General features: G+C 42.5%; 1 protein-coding gene and 1 non-coding gene across 2 annotated transcripts; both read right to left on the bottom strand.

Moving 5' to 3' along the window:
• Positions 1-943: 943 nt before the first annotated feature.
• LOC118391895 (splicing factor 1-like) lies at positions 944-13333 on the bottom strand. The gene is given in 13 exon segments (XM_035783383.2): positions 944-2408; positions 2486-2539; positions 2542-2643; positions 4267-4528; positions 4750-4933; positions 5296-5403; positions 5505-5620; positions 5951-6134; positions 7148-7237; positions 7696-7848; positions 10228-10303; positions 12368-12499; positions 12916-13333. Coding segments are annotated over 13 exon segments (2049 nt in total). The 5' UTR covers positions 13172-13333; the 3' UTR covers positions 944-2076.
• Positions 5003-5134, bottom strand: LOC118392797 (small nucleolar RNA SNORA17). The gene has a single exon (XR_004827440.1). It is a non-coding gene; the product is annotated as a small nucleolar RNA SNORA17 (small nucleolar RNA).
• Positions 13334-15970: the final 2637 nt, after the last annotated feature.

Below are 15970 nucleotides of genomic sequence, written 5' to 3'. Positions count from 1 at the left end.
CTGCCTTTTTTCCACTGTCTTTTTACTGTTTTTATTTCCTTACCTATTGTTCACCTAATACCTTTTTTGCACTATTGGTTAGAGCCTTTAAGTAAGCATTTCACTGTAAGGTCTACCTACACCTGTTGTATTCAGGGCACGGGACAAATAAACTTGTTTGATTTGATTAGAGTCCAACTGTCGGCTGTTGCAGATGCACCTCCCCGACTTCAGTTGGTTGCTTTCGCCTTACCACAGCCAAAAGTCTGTGAGAGCATAGGAGACAAAACAGTAAAACAAAACTTATTGGATGCAGGAGTGCAGATTGTGTAGTACACAGAACAGCCCCATACCAAAGATTTTTTATAACTAAACCAAGACAAACCACAACCTGTCGTTTCCAATGGGAATAAATTAGCCATAGTGGGCAGAACAAGGAGGGGGGCAGAGCCCAGCACGAGCAAGCGAGATCTAATTGAAGCTTTCTAGTATTATCTGCATATTTTCATTTTGGAATGCCTACTCTGAAGTGCGTGTGCAGTTACTCAATTCGCCTTCACACTCCTAAACACAATTTCAAACTTTTTTTGTTCAAAAGATTCTAGTTTTGGGAACAGAAAACAGTATTGAGATCAAATGTTTCAATTAAAAATATTGTAGAATATCTGCCAAAATGCATCTAGCTCCATCTTCTTCCACTGCCCGCCAATGGGCTTCCTCTCACTAGCATATTTGCTAGTGAGTGGAAACACCAAGCAGATGCTTTGCATTAACATCCAGTGAAATATCTGGATCTTTGTCCCATCTGTGCCTATACCACTGGGCTTTTATCTAAAGTGAGGCTTGAGCCAGCAAGCCTTCTGTCTAGACTACAGGTCAAAACAATTGTCTGTGGAAGCTGTATTCAAGTGTCATTGAGGAAAGACATTACAAGGCAGAGAAAAGCAAAACACAGACTGCAGAATTAGTTAAAGATGAGTTTAATAAACAATCAAGCAACATTGCAAGGACTATTAATTCAGGCTAGACCCAACACAAGGCTGACAAACCATTTCCAAAAATAGAGTAAAAATTACAATTGTATAATGTCATCTAACAGTTAATTTTTTTTCCTCATGAACTCAAGTAACTAAAGGGAACTGAAATAGGGCTGTGATTTTGCTGAAGCAATACAAGCATGGAGGGGAAAGGTTGTTAACAGAACAAGTAAGCATCCAATCAGACTTCCTTAGAATTTAAGTTGCTCAGAGCATCTCTTAAGCCAATCAGCTGTAGGATGCAAAATCCTATTCCCTGCTGCATCCACATGGACCTAAATGAATTGTCTTGGGAAAAAGCTCACCAGAAACCTCTGAAATGCACAGGTTGTTTTCTTTAAAAAATAAAAATAATAAACATTACTACAAAGACCCGTTTTTCAGACAAAATAATCAAGATGGAAATGCGACGTCCAAGAAATTTGAGCAATTACACTTCACATCGAGTTCAATTAGAAAAACAGCAGAAAAATATTCAGCTCAGTGAAACCAATAGCAAGTGAATAGAACATGACGATGAATGAAGGCCGAAGCCATTGGACTACCATGCCTACAAAATTGGCTGGATAATCTGAACAGTAAAATGTCCTGTAGATGATGACAAAATGATGACTAAGCTTGAGCTCAACTTTAATAGATCACCCCATAACCAATGTATTCAAGGTAAATATCCATCAAACAGCTTATAAGCCTGTTATAACTCAGAAAAACACACTAGTTATACTTTTAGGTAGAACTAAGGAATGAGAATAGGACATTCATAGTCCAGTCGGCAAACCAAAGCATATACATATCTGAGTTGGGTTATTTGGTATGCAAAGTGAGTCATAAACCAATCATGGAGGGAGTAAACCCTGGAAAAAAAATCCCCCCCAAAAAACAAAACAAAAAAAATAAAAAAAAATAAATCGACAGAACGTATAGAGTGATCAAACACACCAACTTTAACAGAAACATTAAGTTAAGCAAATGTACAAATTCAACCACACCACCTCCCTCTTGTTTGAGGAGCTTCTCTGCATGCTAAGCAGGACTGTGTTTAAGAAGGTTCAGTGGGTGTTTAATTTTGGGGGGGTGGCGGTGGAGGCGCAGGGGGCATACCGAAGGGGGGCATGCCTGGCACCCCCATCCCCATCATGGTGACAAAGTTGGAGGGATCCATGGGCGGAGGGGGAGGTGGAGGGGCATACATCATGCCGGCCGAGCCGGGGGGTGGGGGAGGAGGGGGAGGGGGGGCGCCGGGGGGGAGAGGGGGCTGGACTCCGGGCGGAGGGGGGACCATGGAGGGGTTGCCCATGGGGGGAGGGGGCTGGGCAGCCGAGGCAGCGGACTGTTGGGGCTGCTGCCAGGGGGGCAGGTTGCCAGTGCCAGGACTGGACGTTGTGGTCGTATCTGGGGAGGAAATAACTTTAGTTAGTGGGAGACACAAGAAATAACACGCTGCACTGATTCAATGCTAGTGTTCTTACTCTGTTGCCATGGCAGTGGTGCACTAGTGGCCATGCTGCTGGTGGGAGGGGGGGAGGGGCCTGCTGTTGCCATGGAGGCAGGGGACCCGAGGGTGGAGGGGGAGGCTGGTTGTTTGGGGGTGGTGGTGGTGGTGGCATCATGGGTGGAGGCAACAGACCTGAACACAAATAAGAGAAATAAACACTTTACACTCGTGGAAATGGGCCTAAATGGAAATGTTCCTTACAGAAGAGATGAACAGAATATACACAGTAGCAATCTAAAAAGGGAACAGTTTTAATTATTAGACCAAAGACGGACAACATCTCATCCGACAAGACTGAAACCAAACACACTTTATTTTTGTGTGCATTTTACATTCACTGTACTTTCCCTCACATTTGTTGATAAAGAAATCTGAAAATACTCTGGATACATTCAGTAACGTAAGAAAATTCCTGGAAAATGTGGGGAAGCTGCTACATGACAAAGGAATTACAAGGGTTTGAGTAAAAGGTCTAATTGGGGGCCTCCTGAGTGGTGCAGCGATCTAAGGTACTGCAGCATAGTGAGAGACATTATTACAGACCCGGGTTCATTCCCGGGCTGTGCCACAACCGGCAGTGGCCATCAGTTTCATAGGATGCCGCACAATTGGCCCAGTGTCATCCAGGTTAGGAGGGTTTGGCCAGGGGGCTTTACTTGGTTCATCGCCCTCTAGCGTGACGGGTGCCTGCAGGCTGACCTTGGTCGTCAGTTGAACAATGTTTGTAAAATCCAACCTCTCCAAAGTGTACACAGTTCCTGTCATTTCAATGCATTTATGACTCAAATAAGTCTTCAATATGTTTAAAAAGTAATAAAAACAATAATAATAATAGTCAAGGTGCTGGTTTGAGCTCTGCTAGCTGTGCCGTTGAGGAACAACATGAAGCACATTGGGGTTCACACAATTACGGTTGTTTTCGTGATTCAAAAAAATTTGATTATAAATCTGGGTCTGGTGAACATCATGTGAAAGCCTGTTCTATTGCCAACATCACTAGTTAAGTTCTAAAATAGGATCTTACAGTGTTAGTCTTTCACAATGCAATTCAGGGAAACAGATTTGGTGATCATTGACAGGAGCCATGAGTGTGTCACAGTGAGTTCTCTTCACAATAGACTAACTGGGTCATTCTGTTCAGAACAACCCAGGGTATGACCACATGTCATCTTTTAACCACACATCAAGCAAAGTGATCAAACACATTGACACTGAATATTACAAATTTTATGATTTGGAAATGTGAAGAGCACATGTGGATTCACGGGTGTTTGTCTTTCTTGTATGACATCAAAGCGGTATTTATTCTAATCTTCAAAGTCTCATCTTTCAAAATACATAGTCGCAATAATTTACAGCCTTTTCCCCACACAACAAAAAAACACCCAAATGTTGCCCAATTAGCAGGAGGGATGGGGGCAACTTGTTGTGCGCCATTCTCAAGTTTAGAACAGCTGTCAGCCAAAATCCCATAAAGTGCTGTGAAGCAGAGACCCTGTGGTCTGACGCCATGTATAGCATGTATAGCTATTGCGTTCCAATTGAGGTGTTTATCAGTGCCCAAATATGCCCTTCTCAACCCAGGTACGAGTGTAAAGGGCTACAGGATACAATTGCGGCGTTATAACTGATTCGACTGCGAAGACCAAACAGACGGCTTCATGTGTACATGACACCACAAAGACAGTTTACAAAAAGGGAAAACAAAACAGAGGCAAAAACAACAAAGATATCTCTTATCATCGTCTCTCTTACCCATATGGTGTCCGTGTCCCTGGCCCATGGGGGGCGGTGGGGGCTGCATCCACGGGGGTGGCATACCGTTGTTGGGGGGCATGGGGTGTCCTCCCATGTTGGACATGGGGGGTGGGAAGTTGTGGTGGCCTCCGTGACCTCCATGACCACCGTGTTGGTTGCCATGACCACCGTGTTGGTTGCCATGACCACCGTGGCCTCCGTGCATGCTGTGGAAGTTCCTGTTCTCAGACTGGCCAGAGTTCATCCAGGGAGGACGGCTCTGCAGCACAAACATAGTCAGACAAGAGGCACTTTTTGGGATTCCATGACTTGCACGGTTTATCATGTAGTCTAAGCTCGTCTGTTGATAAAACTGAACTCCACGAAGGAACCAATGAAGTCTCCATGAATCTCTGGCATGGAACAAAATGCCTATTTTGATGTGTAGATTTTTGAAGACAATTGAAGCACAGGTCGTGTTAGTCACTACATTCAACTCACCGGCGGTGGCTGGTTGTTGCTGCCTCTGTTGTGGCCGCTGTTCTGATTGTTGGAGTGTCCCCCACCAGAGGAGGGTACAGGGGCCTCGCCCAGCTCCGCCATGAGGGACAGGTATTCCTTGTCCATACGGGCCTTGTCCTGGGCAGACTGGGGGGGCTCACCGGCCCTGGGCGCAGCAAAGGAGCTGGAGAGAGAGGTCCTTTTAATGCGTGGTACGTTTTTAGAAATTGTTTTAGAAATTCTCTTTAGCGTTTATGTCGGAGCTATGATCACTCCAAGTACCCACTGTTCCAGGTCCTCGGCATGGACCTAGCCCCTTCATTCGACGCCCCTCACAACACAGGCTCAACACTTCCAGTCGGACTGGAACGCCTCAAGGGGCAGGTTCCTGCATAATCTCTAGTACTAGATTGGGCTAGCCAAAAAACTATTTTGTGTACCTTATAAGAATAATCTAATTTCAAAGTAATTCCATGTGTGCAAGCAAAAATACTTATTTCTGAGCAGGAATAATTTATGTAACAGAGTACGTAGATGGTAAGTTACCTGGTGAACTTGCAGTCTGAGGAGATGTGGCCTGCACCGCCACACTTGGTACAAAGGGTGGTGTTGGTGACGCTGCGGGGTTCAGTGCTCTGCCACGGACGTAGGATCCTGTGGGGGAAACAGATGGGTGAAGCAGTGAGCAGTTATCCAGGCACCCGGGATCATCCAACATCCATAGAATGGCTGACATCAGAACTTGGCAGGCTCACCTGTTGTCGTCCTCTCTCAGGGTTCCGTTGAGTCTGGCCAGCTCTCTCAGCTGCATCTTCCTCAAGTCGTTCTGGTCCTCAGGGGTCTCGATGCCCTGCTTCAGGATGGTGCGGATCTACGGGACACACCATAGTGGACAACCCGTAAACATGTATGCAAATGAACATAGAAATGCATAGCACTAGCTAGTTATAGTATTATACGAGTGGACAGTGACAAGAGGTAAGCCAGTAGACCAGTGTTTCCCAAATGCTGGACCTTGGGACCCCAAGGGGTACAAGTTTAGTTTTTTGTCCTAACTCTACACAAATGATTCAAATATTGATGATTGGGTGATTCTTTGAATCTGCTGTGTAGTGCTGGGGCAAAACCCAAAACGTGCACCCCTTAGGGTCCCGAGGACCGAGTTCGGGAAAGCCTGCAGTAGACGTTATGAAGGGCTAACCTGTTCCACAGCCTTCTTGACGTTCTCCATGGTGTTGGCGGTGACCAGGGCGTGCAGCGGCTCGTCCTCCCCCGGCAGCATTTGGCCATCCTTACGGCCCACCTTGCCCTCCTTTACCGAGCCCTTACCACGGATCATGATCTTGGCACAGCACTCCTTCTCTATATTCTTCAGGGTGTTGCCACTGCAAGGACACAAGTAATATCCTCAGCATGTGTGTGAGATGTAGTAATGAATCAGCACCACCTACTGAGCTACCACCCAAGACTGTTCGCTCTGCTTCCGCACGGCAGGCGGTACCGGTTCATCAAGTTTGACACCAACAGGCTCCTGAACAGCTTCTATCTCCATGCCAAAAGGCTAACTAAACGTCTAACTAAATGGCTCCACAGACTAGCTGGGTTGACCTTTGTATTTTATTCTTATTTTAGCACCGTCTCAATGCAAACACACACAGGCACCCTACACGCTATGCACTGATACTCCAACACACATACAAACACACACTCCATTTGCACACACAATCATATACACTGCTGCTACTCTTTTTACCATATATCCTGATGCCTAGTCACCTTACCCCTAGACATATCTACCTCTATCGATTCAGTATCCCCCTGCACATTGTAAATATGGTACAGACCCTGCGTACAGTAGGCTTACTTTGTGTGTGTGTATATATATATATATATATATATCTTGTGTGTTTATATTGTGTGTTTATTTTCTACCTTGTTATTTGTAGTATTACATTGTTATTGATTACTGCATTGTTGGGGTCTAAGGCATTTCACTGTACTTGTGCCATTGAAACTTCCAGGCAAAACCCCAGACATAGTAACCCAATGTGCCAATAGACCCACAACACAGGAATATTATATAGAACCATTTTTTATGGGTTTGGGGGGGGATTGATACAGTTACATATTGGGATATTAATTTGAGGATATATCATGTCGTTTTCATAATACCGCAATATTATTGTTGCGCTAGTTGGCTGTATCTTCATAACTTGCTCCCCATATCCTTTTTAAAATACAGAGCCAATTTGGTGTTAGCACTTCTATTTCTATGACTGATCAAAACTCGTTCTCATGGCTCTCTTGAACAATATGTTTGGAACATCAAATTGCAAGAATATCATATTGTGAGGTCCCTGGCAAACTCCCAGCCCTATGGTAAAGGCCTGTAACTCACCGTGGTCCAATCAGCAGGCCAACAAAGTTGATCTCTGGGTACTCGTCCTGTGGAATCATCACCTTGTCGTTGACTCTGGTAGCTGGGGGCCTGTGTGGGATATTCATGTTTAGTATAGTGAAGGATACAACCCAGTCTCTACACATTCAAGCCAAAGGGAAGAGTTTCTCATTTCATATGCATATACTGTATCCTAGTTAAAACCACTCCAATATCGCTCATCCTAATACTTAAATATTTGGGTGTATTGTTATATACTACCACAATGTTGGAGCCAGGAAGACAAGCACTTCGCAACACCCACAATAACATCTGCTAAATAACATTTGAAGCATGGCTGTTCTCAGAAGTCATTAAAACCAGAAGAGACATAGCAATAGTTATGAAACTCAGACCAACCATGAAGTGTCATTTAAACAGGGAATAAACAAGAACATTCTGGGGGAATGGGAAGAAACTAGACTATAAACAGCTGTTGCTGTAGTAACAGCTAATGGGGATCCAAATAAACAACACTATGTTAGTAGATAGGGGAATAGGGCACATACTTGTAGTCAGCGGGGGGCTTGAACTCAGGGTTGAGTGCCACCATGTCGGTGATGAGGGAATGACGCTCCTCCTCGATCTTCTTGCGTGTGCGGTACTCCCTGGTGTTCAGCCTCTTGCCCTCGCTGTTATAGATGGGCTCTGGAGACGGGGATCTGGGGGAGGGGGAGAGAGTACAGACAGGCAACCATTAATATCTCCAACTGGAGGGAGAACTAAGACCATTGACAATCATACACAAGTTTCCCTATGTCTAAGCCTTGAATAACATTGTTACCAAGAAAGCTCTTTTTAAGGTACACTTGATAATTTCATGTCCCCGTGCCACTTCTCAGTGAAGGGGAGGCAAGAGAAACAATGGTTACGGTAAGCAGTTGGTCACACTGGGAAAAAACAAGTCATCTCTCATAGGAATGGCTATGCGATAGCTACTTGGCTTTACTTCCTGCATTCACAAAGGGACATTTGTTGCTACAATGCTATAGCGTTTGACTGGCCAAATGGTTTCTGGGATTTTATTTACATCTGAAAAATGGGGACATATCACCTTGCGATAAGTAATAAAGACTATTCCGAAAGGCCAACCACCACTTCAACAACTAAATCTATCTAGACAAAATGGACAGAATTAATCCTGCATACAGGATGTAATGTGAAAGGGGTGGGCAATAAAAAATGAAAACGTTTTTAAAAAAGCGTTGCATTCCTAAAGGAACCGCTGGCTTTGGGAGTAAGACTGCCATAATGGATGCCGAGGTGGAGAGGGTGTTAAAGCCAGGTCCATACCTTCCCCTTGGATGGAACACCTGAAAACCTGTTTCGCTGCGTTAAAGAGGCTCTGTGCTTGAAAAAGGTTAAGGTGACAAGGGGTAATTTGGGGTTAGAGAAAATGAATTATGATTAGACGTTAACCCTTTTCATTGTGCACTCTCCCACAAATGAGGTCTGGTCGATGAACAATTCAGGAGGAAATGTATAGGAAAGGTTTCTTTTATACATCTTGAAATTTCCACTGCGGACAACCTGAAACACTCCCGTTATTTGTTGGGAGTGGAGGAGTGACGTTATTAGCGTCCTGGGATGAGCTTTTTGCTGTTGCTGTGGAAACGTCTGATTAAGATAATGAAACTATGTCAAGTACAGACAACAGGGACTGTGGCCAACAAAGAGATATCAATCTCACACTCATAAAAACAACATGACATTTCCTGCTGGAATAATAAATAGATGCTTATGCACACTAAAGTGTCAGAGCCGGTCTGTGTCATTCCGGAATAGTCAGGATCGGAGGAGTTCTCCTCCAGAGCCCTAGAGTTCCACCTGGAATACTGTGGAACCCCCCCCCATGGGTGGAAGATCCAGAAGCCTCATTATGGAAAACCCATTAATGACCATGGAAAAACACCCAACGGTTAAAAGTTAATTTGTCAGGATTCAGGTGGAGTCTGACAATGTTTGGACCACTTGAATTGACGAGATGAGTCCAGAGAAACACATCAGGATGTTTTTTTTTGTCATGTCAAGCACTGGCAGAAGCAGGTTATCCTAAAGAAACCCATTACTGAAAACTATACTTGACCTAGTTGTTCAAATTGCAAACAGTATATCATTATATAACTATTTAAGATGCTAGACTCCCCATACCTTACACCTGACTAGTCAAGGAGACTGAAATATGCATTCTGGCCATCACTAAAATCTACAAATATCATCAACCATAGGCTGCTAAATGAACAATAAGATTAACTTAGATTCATAAGTATTGACCCAAACCTGCAGTGTTGAAGAAAAATGTCTCCATCAATAATCAAAATGGCACACACACAGTCAAGTCAACATCTGAGTTGACAGAATGGATAAATCAGGATGCATACACAATAAAAATAAGACACTGCACATCATTAACAGATGTTACAGCTAATGCAGTGAGATATATTCTGAATATCTATATAATATAAGGGTAATTGTTTTTTGACTTATGATTAGTAATAATACCATCTGTCAGGAGACAATGATGCCATTTAAGAAAATCATTGAGGAATATAAGAACAATATAAACTTATGAGGCTAATTTAGATAGGTATAAACATAAGCTGGAAATACTTGAAGAACACCAAGTTAACCGGAAAGGTGCCCATGGTAACTTCACACCTTACCTAAAGAGCCCAAAGGTTTCTATCATTTGTCACTTTTTCAAAATTACAATTTAAAATGGTTGGATGTCACACTGAAATGTAATACTGTATTCAGAGTCAAATCTTTAGTCTTCAGACGCCCTGGAAGTTATAACTATAAGAGCCTAGAAGTAGGACATCCCTGTGTACTTACTACTGAAGAAAATATAAACTGAGAAAATTACGCTACTATGTCACAATATGCCTCTACCACTAGTGAATGGATACTAAATCTACTACACTTCAAGACCTAAAGCATCTTCTGAAAATTATGTATAATTTTCCAAAGACCAACATTTGGCGTCAAAAGAACAAGGTAGAGAAAATGTTACTGTTCGTGGGTTTAAAACTTTTCCCGACCTGTCCTCAGGGTTAACAGGGATTCCCAGGTCTCCTGTACGCAGTTTACGAGTCAGGTCTTCAATCTGGAGTTGGACTGGAAGAATTCAGGTTAGGAAAGAAAAACAAGAAGGATGGAGAGAAATGCAGTTACCACCATAACATTAATCTGGAAACAGTGCTTTCTAAATTAGAGCACCGTCTCATTTGTTTAGAGGCAAAAAAAACCACGATTACAATGAATGATTAAACATTTACATTAAAACACAAGGGGAATAAAGTATACTTCTGAATTCCAGCAAATATTCTACAACAGTAAAACCCTTCCTCATTTCCAGGGGAAATGGATGTACCGAAATGACCATGCAAAACTCTACAGAGCCAATTCATTGAACGGAAAGTGAGCTGTCATCAGGAAATAAGCCCCAGGATGTGTTTTACATATGCATGGATGTTATGTACATATGCAAAATTTGGCATCCCATTAATGAAGGAAGGGTTTATATGTACAGCAACATTTCAGAGGGTCATTAGAGCAGGGTTCCATGCCTACCGGCATAAAATAACCACATTCCAAACCCTATTATAGGCATGTAGATTAATTTCAATTTGTAATATTATTATCATAATAATAATGTGACCTTTGTTATACGATCATAGTTAAGTGTGGCTTTAGTAGAATAGGGAAACGTAGAATAGGGAAACTCAATCCATAAGTCATCCTAACACAATATAACATTAATAAAGTTCAATGAGCCAATAGAGAGTCACTGTCTGCACACCAGTGGCTCTACAGCCAAGGAGCTATTGGTTATGTAAAATAGGAAGGAACAAAAATAAACCACTCATCACATGCACATTTCTGTATAGGAGTTACGACCAAATGTAAACCAGTCCTCCCCAACCTCCAAAAACTCCCACCCCTTCCTGACAAGATTCAAATGAGATGAACATAGCCACTGTGAATTGATATTTCACTGCTATTTCATCTTACACGCTTCCAACAAATCCTTTTGAACTTATTGTGTGGTTATTGTGGTGAATGAACAAAGGAAAAATAAAAAGAAAGAACAGAAGGCAGGCACAAATGAATGTTTACATACCAAGGAAGATCAACCATTAACAATGACTCAACATCAATAACCCATTCTGTACTGACATGTAGACAGACTCAACTGAAATCGGACTTCCGCTTTATCCAAACCCCTCCAAATGACACACATACAATACAGGTTGGAGAGGTTGGATCAGGGGGCGCCAATAGACAAGTTGTTGTGAGGGGTTAAGTGCCTTGCGCAAGGGCACAACGGCAGGCAAAGGCATCTAGGATTAAATACCAGCTGCACCAAGGCCGGTTTGGTGGTGTTACACTACTGTTGGAAGGCATTTAGAGTGAAGATGACCGTTTCTTAAACTAACTGGGTCTTAAAACATCCAAATTAGTGCCTATTCTAAAGGATGCACAGGAAATTAGTATTTTGCTTTTTGTCATTTAAGTAGCATTGCTCATAAACTAAACTCACACGTATGATATTAAGGAAAATCTTAGCATGTCACAAGGACAACATTGGTCGATCCCTTCATGCCAAGGGACAGTGACACCTTTCTTTTTTGCTAATGGATGTCCAGTGGTATGCAAACCTTGATGCCACAAAAAAAAAAAATTGCTATAGGAGAACCACATTACTGTAACTCCTTAGGATAAAGGCCTTCTTTTATACACCCCACATCCACAAGTTAGTATAGTCAGTTGTTTAAAAATACTGAATTTCGTTAGGTAGAGCAATACGATTCCACACTATAGCTTGAGCTGCAAAGCTTTGTCTATGTATTGGCAAATACTGTACTTGAATCAACTTCAACACAAATCAACCCTTTCGTGGTTATGCACTAGTCAGGACATTGCTCTCCCAACGTGGGGTGAGTGACTCTAAACAGACTGTTTAAATATGCTCTAACTGATGAAATTCAGCAAACATGTCATGAACTATACATAACATTTCAATACTCAGAAAGTGAGGGGGAAAAAAACACTAGGCAACTGGATCTCACAGGGACATGTAAAGAACCAGGCAGTTAATCCTGTAAATCTAAACACTAGCTTGTAAATTAATGTACAGTACAGTTCTGTTATATAGTAGTGGACAAGTTAGCAAGTTACCTATATAGGCCTTCTCCTGATCCCGAGTCAGTCCAGGCGGGATGACGGTGGGCATACCAGGAATGACTGTCTTCTGGTCGGGTGTTTCACTATTCCAGCGGCTCCTTTTCCTGGCTTTTTTCTGACCAAAGTCTGACAGATGAGAAAGAGGGTATTCTCAACGTGAGTCTTATACATGTTGACTGATAATGTACAATTTACGATTTCCTAAACAAACACCTAAGTAACGTTAGTTAAAAAGACGATGTCCTAATAACTACCGTGCATTGTTAAATGACCAGTTAACGTTGAACTAGTTATAACAAATATTGTGTTTAACGTTAATTACGTCATTGGCTAGAATCCTGTTCACTTCATTTGGCACATATTACTAATGTACTAAGTGTATTTCGCATTGCAATGACTAGTTAGATACATTTCAGCATATTAAGCATCGATAATGTTGGCTAGCTAATATGGGGTGTTAGCAAGCTACTTTAGCTGCTCAACCCACAACACAGTGAAGGACTTTCTCCACGCTGTTTAGCTCGCTAGCTAGCCTAGCTTACCTGACTGGGGCTGCATTCCGGCACCTTGGGGTGGTTGTGGTGGGGTGGGAAAAGCAGCCACCGCAGTAAACACCGGGTGAACTTGCGGGAAAGACACGTTGGGAATTGGTGGCTGAAAATTTGGTATCGAAGGAAAGGCCACAGGAGGCCCGGGTGGAGGCATCAACCCCGCACCAGGCCCAGCATCAAAACCTCGTTTAGCGCCGATACTCGGGTGCAGCTTCCCTAGAGGGGTTGCATTCGCTCCCGTAGCCATTTCCAAAGGTGCTCTGTTGTATCAAATTAAAGTAGGCTACCAACGCTTGTAAATAGATAAACAAATATTACATTGAACGACATCCACAACCTTCTCCACTCGAGCTGGGGAACATAAAATGGCGCACAGCGAAATATCGCAAAGGAGGATACCGAGAACCTGTACAGCGAAACTCTACTATTGGTATAGACCAGTTCCAGCCTAAACGTTCCCACGTTTCATTGGTTAAAACGAATAGGGTCAGTCTGCCATTCCTTAACTTCCTCGAAAAACGATTGGATGTTTACCATGACAATCATTGGGCCACACTCTTTGATTGGGTCTTGAATGTTGACGTCTGCCTACCGTTACAATTTGTTGCTGCTTTATCCACCATAACTGTTGAGAGCTGAAAAAATAAACAATGACCAAAGAATGTAATTTATTTTTATTTTTATATGCAGTTCTAAACATTTTGCAATGACAGTGACTGAAAATGTTTTATAGCATAATTTCACACAATTCTACGCATTTTGACATGGCTAATGCTGTGTTCTTATGCTCAAACATACAATCAATGGGAGTCTGATGTTCTAGCTTTTATTTTGATGATTGTAAATTCTCAAAGATTATAGGCTATATACATATATATATATATGCAAAGTACCAGTCAGAAGTTTGGACACAGCTTTTTATTTTTGACACAGCTACTTATTCAAAGGTTTTTCTTTATTTAAACTATTTTCTAGAATGTAGAATAATAGTTAAGAAATCAAAGCTATGAAATAACACATATGGAATCATGTGGTCACCAAAAAAGTGTTAAATCAAATATATTTTATATTTGAGATTCTTCAAAGTAGCCACCCTTTGCCTTGATGACAGCTTTGCACACTCTTGGCATTCTCTCAACCAGCTTCATGAGGAAAGCTGTTCCAACAGTCTTGAAGGAGTTCCCACATATGTTGAGAATGTGTTGGCTGCTTTTCCTTCACTCTGAGGTCCAACTCACCCCAAACCATCTCAATTGGGTTGAGGTTGGGTGATTGTGGAGGCCAAGTCACCTGATGCCACACTTCATCACACTCCTTCTTGGTCAAATAGCCTTTACACACCCTGGAGGTATGTTTTGGGTCATTGTCCTGTTGAAAAACAAATGATAGTCCCACTATGGGCAAACAAAATGGGATGGCATATCGCTGCTGAATGCTGTGGTAGCCATGCTGGTTCAGTATGCCTTGAATTCTAAATAAATCACAGACACTGTCACCAGCAAAGAACCCACACCTCCTCCATGATTCACGGTGGGAACCATACATAAAGAGATCCTCTGTTCATCTACTCTGCGTCTAACAAAGACACAGCAACATTTGGACTCATCAAAGGACAGATTTCAACAGGTCAAATGTCCATTCCTCGTGTTTCTTGGCCCAAGCAAGTCTTTTCTTCTTATTGGTGTACTTTAGCAGTGGTTTCTTTGCAGCAATTTCACCATGAAGGCCTGATTCACGCAGTCTCCTCTGAACAGTTGATTTTGAGATGTGTCTGTTACTTGAACTCTGTGAAGCATTTATTTGGGCTGCAATATGAGGTGCAGTTAACTCTAATGAACATATCGTCTGCAGCAGAGGTAACTCTGGGTCTTACATTCCTGTGGCGGTCCTCATGAGAGGTAGTTTCATGTTAGTGCTTGATAGTTATTGCGACTGTACTTGAAGAAACATTAAAAGTTATTGAAATGTTCCTGATTGACTGACCTTCATGTCTTAAAGTAATGATGGACTGAAGTTTCTCTTTGCCTATTTGAGCTCAGTATATATATATATATATATATATATATATATATATATATATATATATATATTGAAGTCAGAAGTTTACATACACTTCGGTTGGAGTCATTAAAACTTGTTTTTCAACCACTCCACAAATTTCTTGTCAATAAACTAGTTTTGTCAAGTCGGTTAGGACATCTACTTTGTGCATGACACAAGTAATTTTTCCAACAATTGATTACAGACAGATTACTTCACTTATAGGCTACCTGAAACGTTTGACCCAAGGTAAATACTGTCTTTCAAAGATAATTCATAAAACTCCAAATAACTTCACATATCTTCATTGTAAAGGGTTTAAACACTGTTTCCCATGCTTGTTCAATGAACCATAAACAATTAATGAACATGCACCTGTGGAACGGTCGTTAAGACTAACAGCTTACAGACGGTAGGCAATTAAGGTCACAGTTATGAAAACGATGGACACTATAAAGAGGCCTTTCTACTGACTCTGAAAAACACCAAAGGAAAGATGCCCAGGGTCCCTGCTCATCTGTGTGAACGTGTCTTAGGCATGCTGCAAGGAGGCATGCGGACTGCAAACGTGGCCGGGGCAATACATTTCAATGTCCGTACTGTGAGATGCCTAAGACAGCGCTACAGGGAGACAGGATGGACAGCTGATCGTCCTCGCAGTGGCAGACCAGGCGTAACAACACTGCACATGGTCGGTACATCCGAACATCACACCTGCATGACAGGTACAGGATGTCAATCAACAACTGCCTGAGTTACACCAGGAACACACAATCCATCCATCAGTGCTCAGAATGTCCGCAATAGGCTGAGAGCGGATTGACTGAGGGCTTGTAGGCCTGTTGTAAGGCAGGTCCTCACGAGACATCACCGGCAACAACGTCACCTATGGGAACAAACCCACCATCGCAGGACCAGACAGGACTGGCAAAAAGTGCTCTTCACTGACACGTTGCGGTTTTGTCTCACCAGGGGTGATGGTCGGATTCGTGTTTATCGTCGAAGG

This window comes from Oncorhynchus keta, chromosome 13, assembly GCF_023373465.1.
Source record: "Oncorhynchus keta strain PuntledgeMale-10-30-2019 chromosome 13, Oket_V2, whole genome shotgun sequence".
In the NCBI taxonomy this organism is placed as follows: Eukaryota; Metazoa; Chordata; class Actinopteri; order Salmoniformes; family Salmonidae; genus Oncorhynchus; species Oncorhynchus keta.
This window is presented reverse-complemented; position numbering and strand designations above follow the sequence as displayed.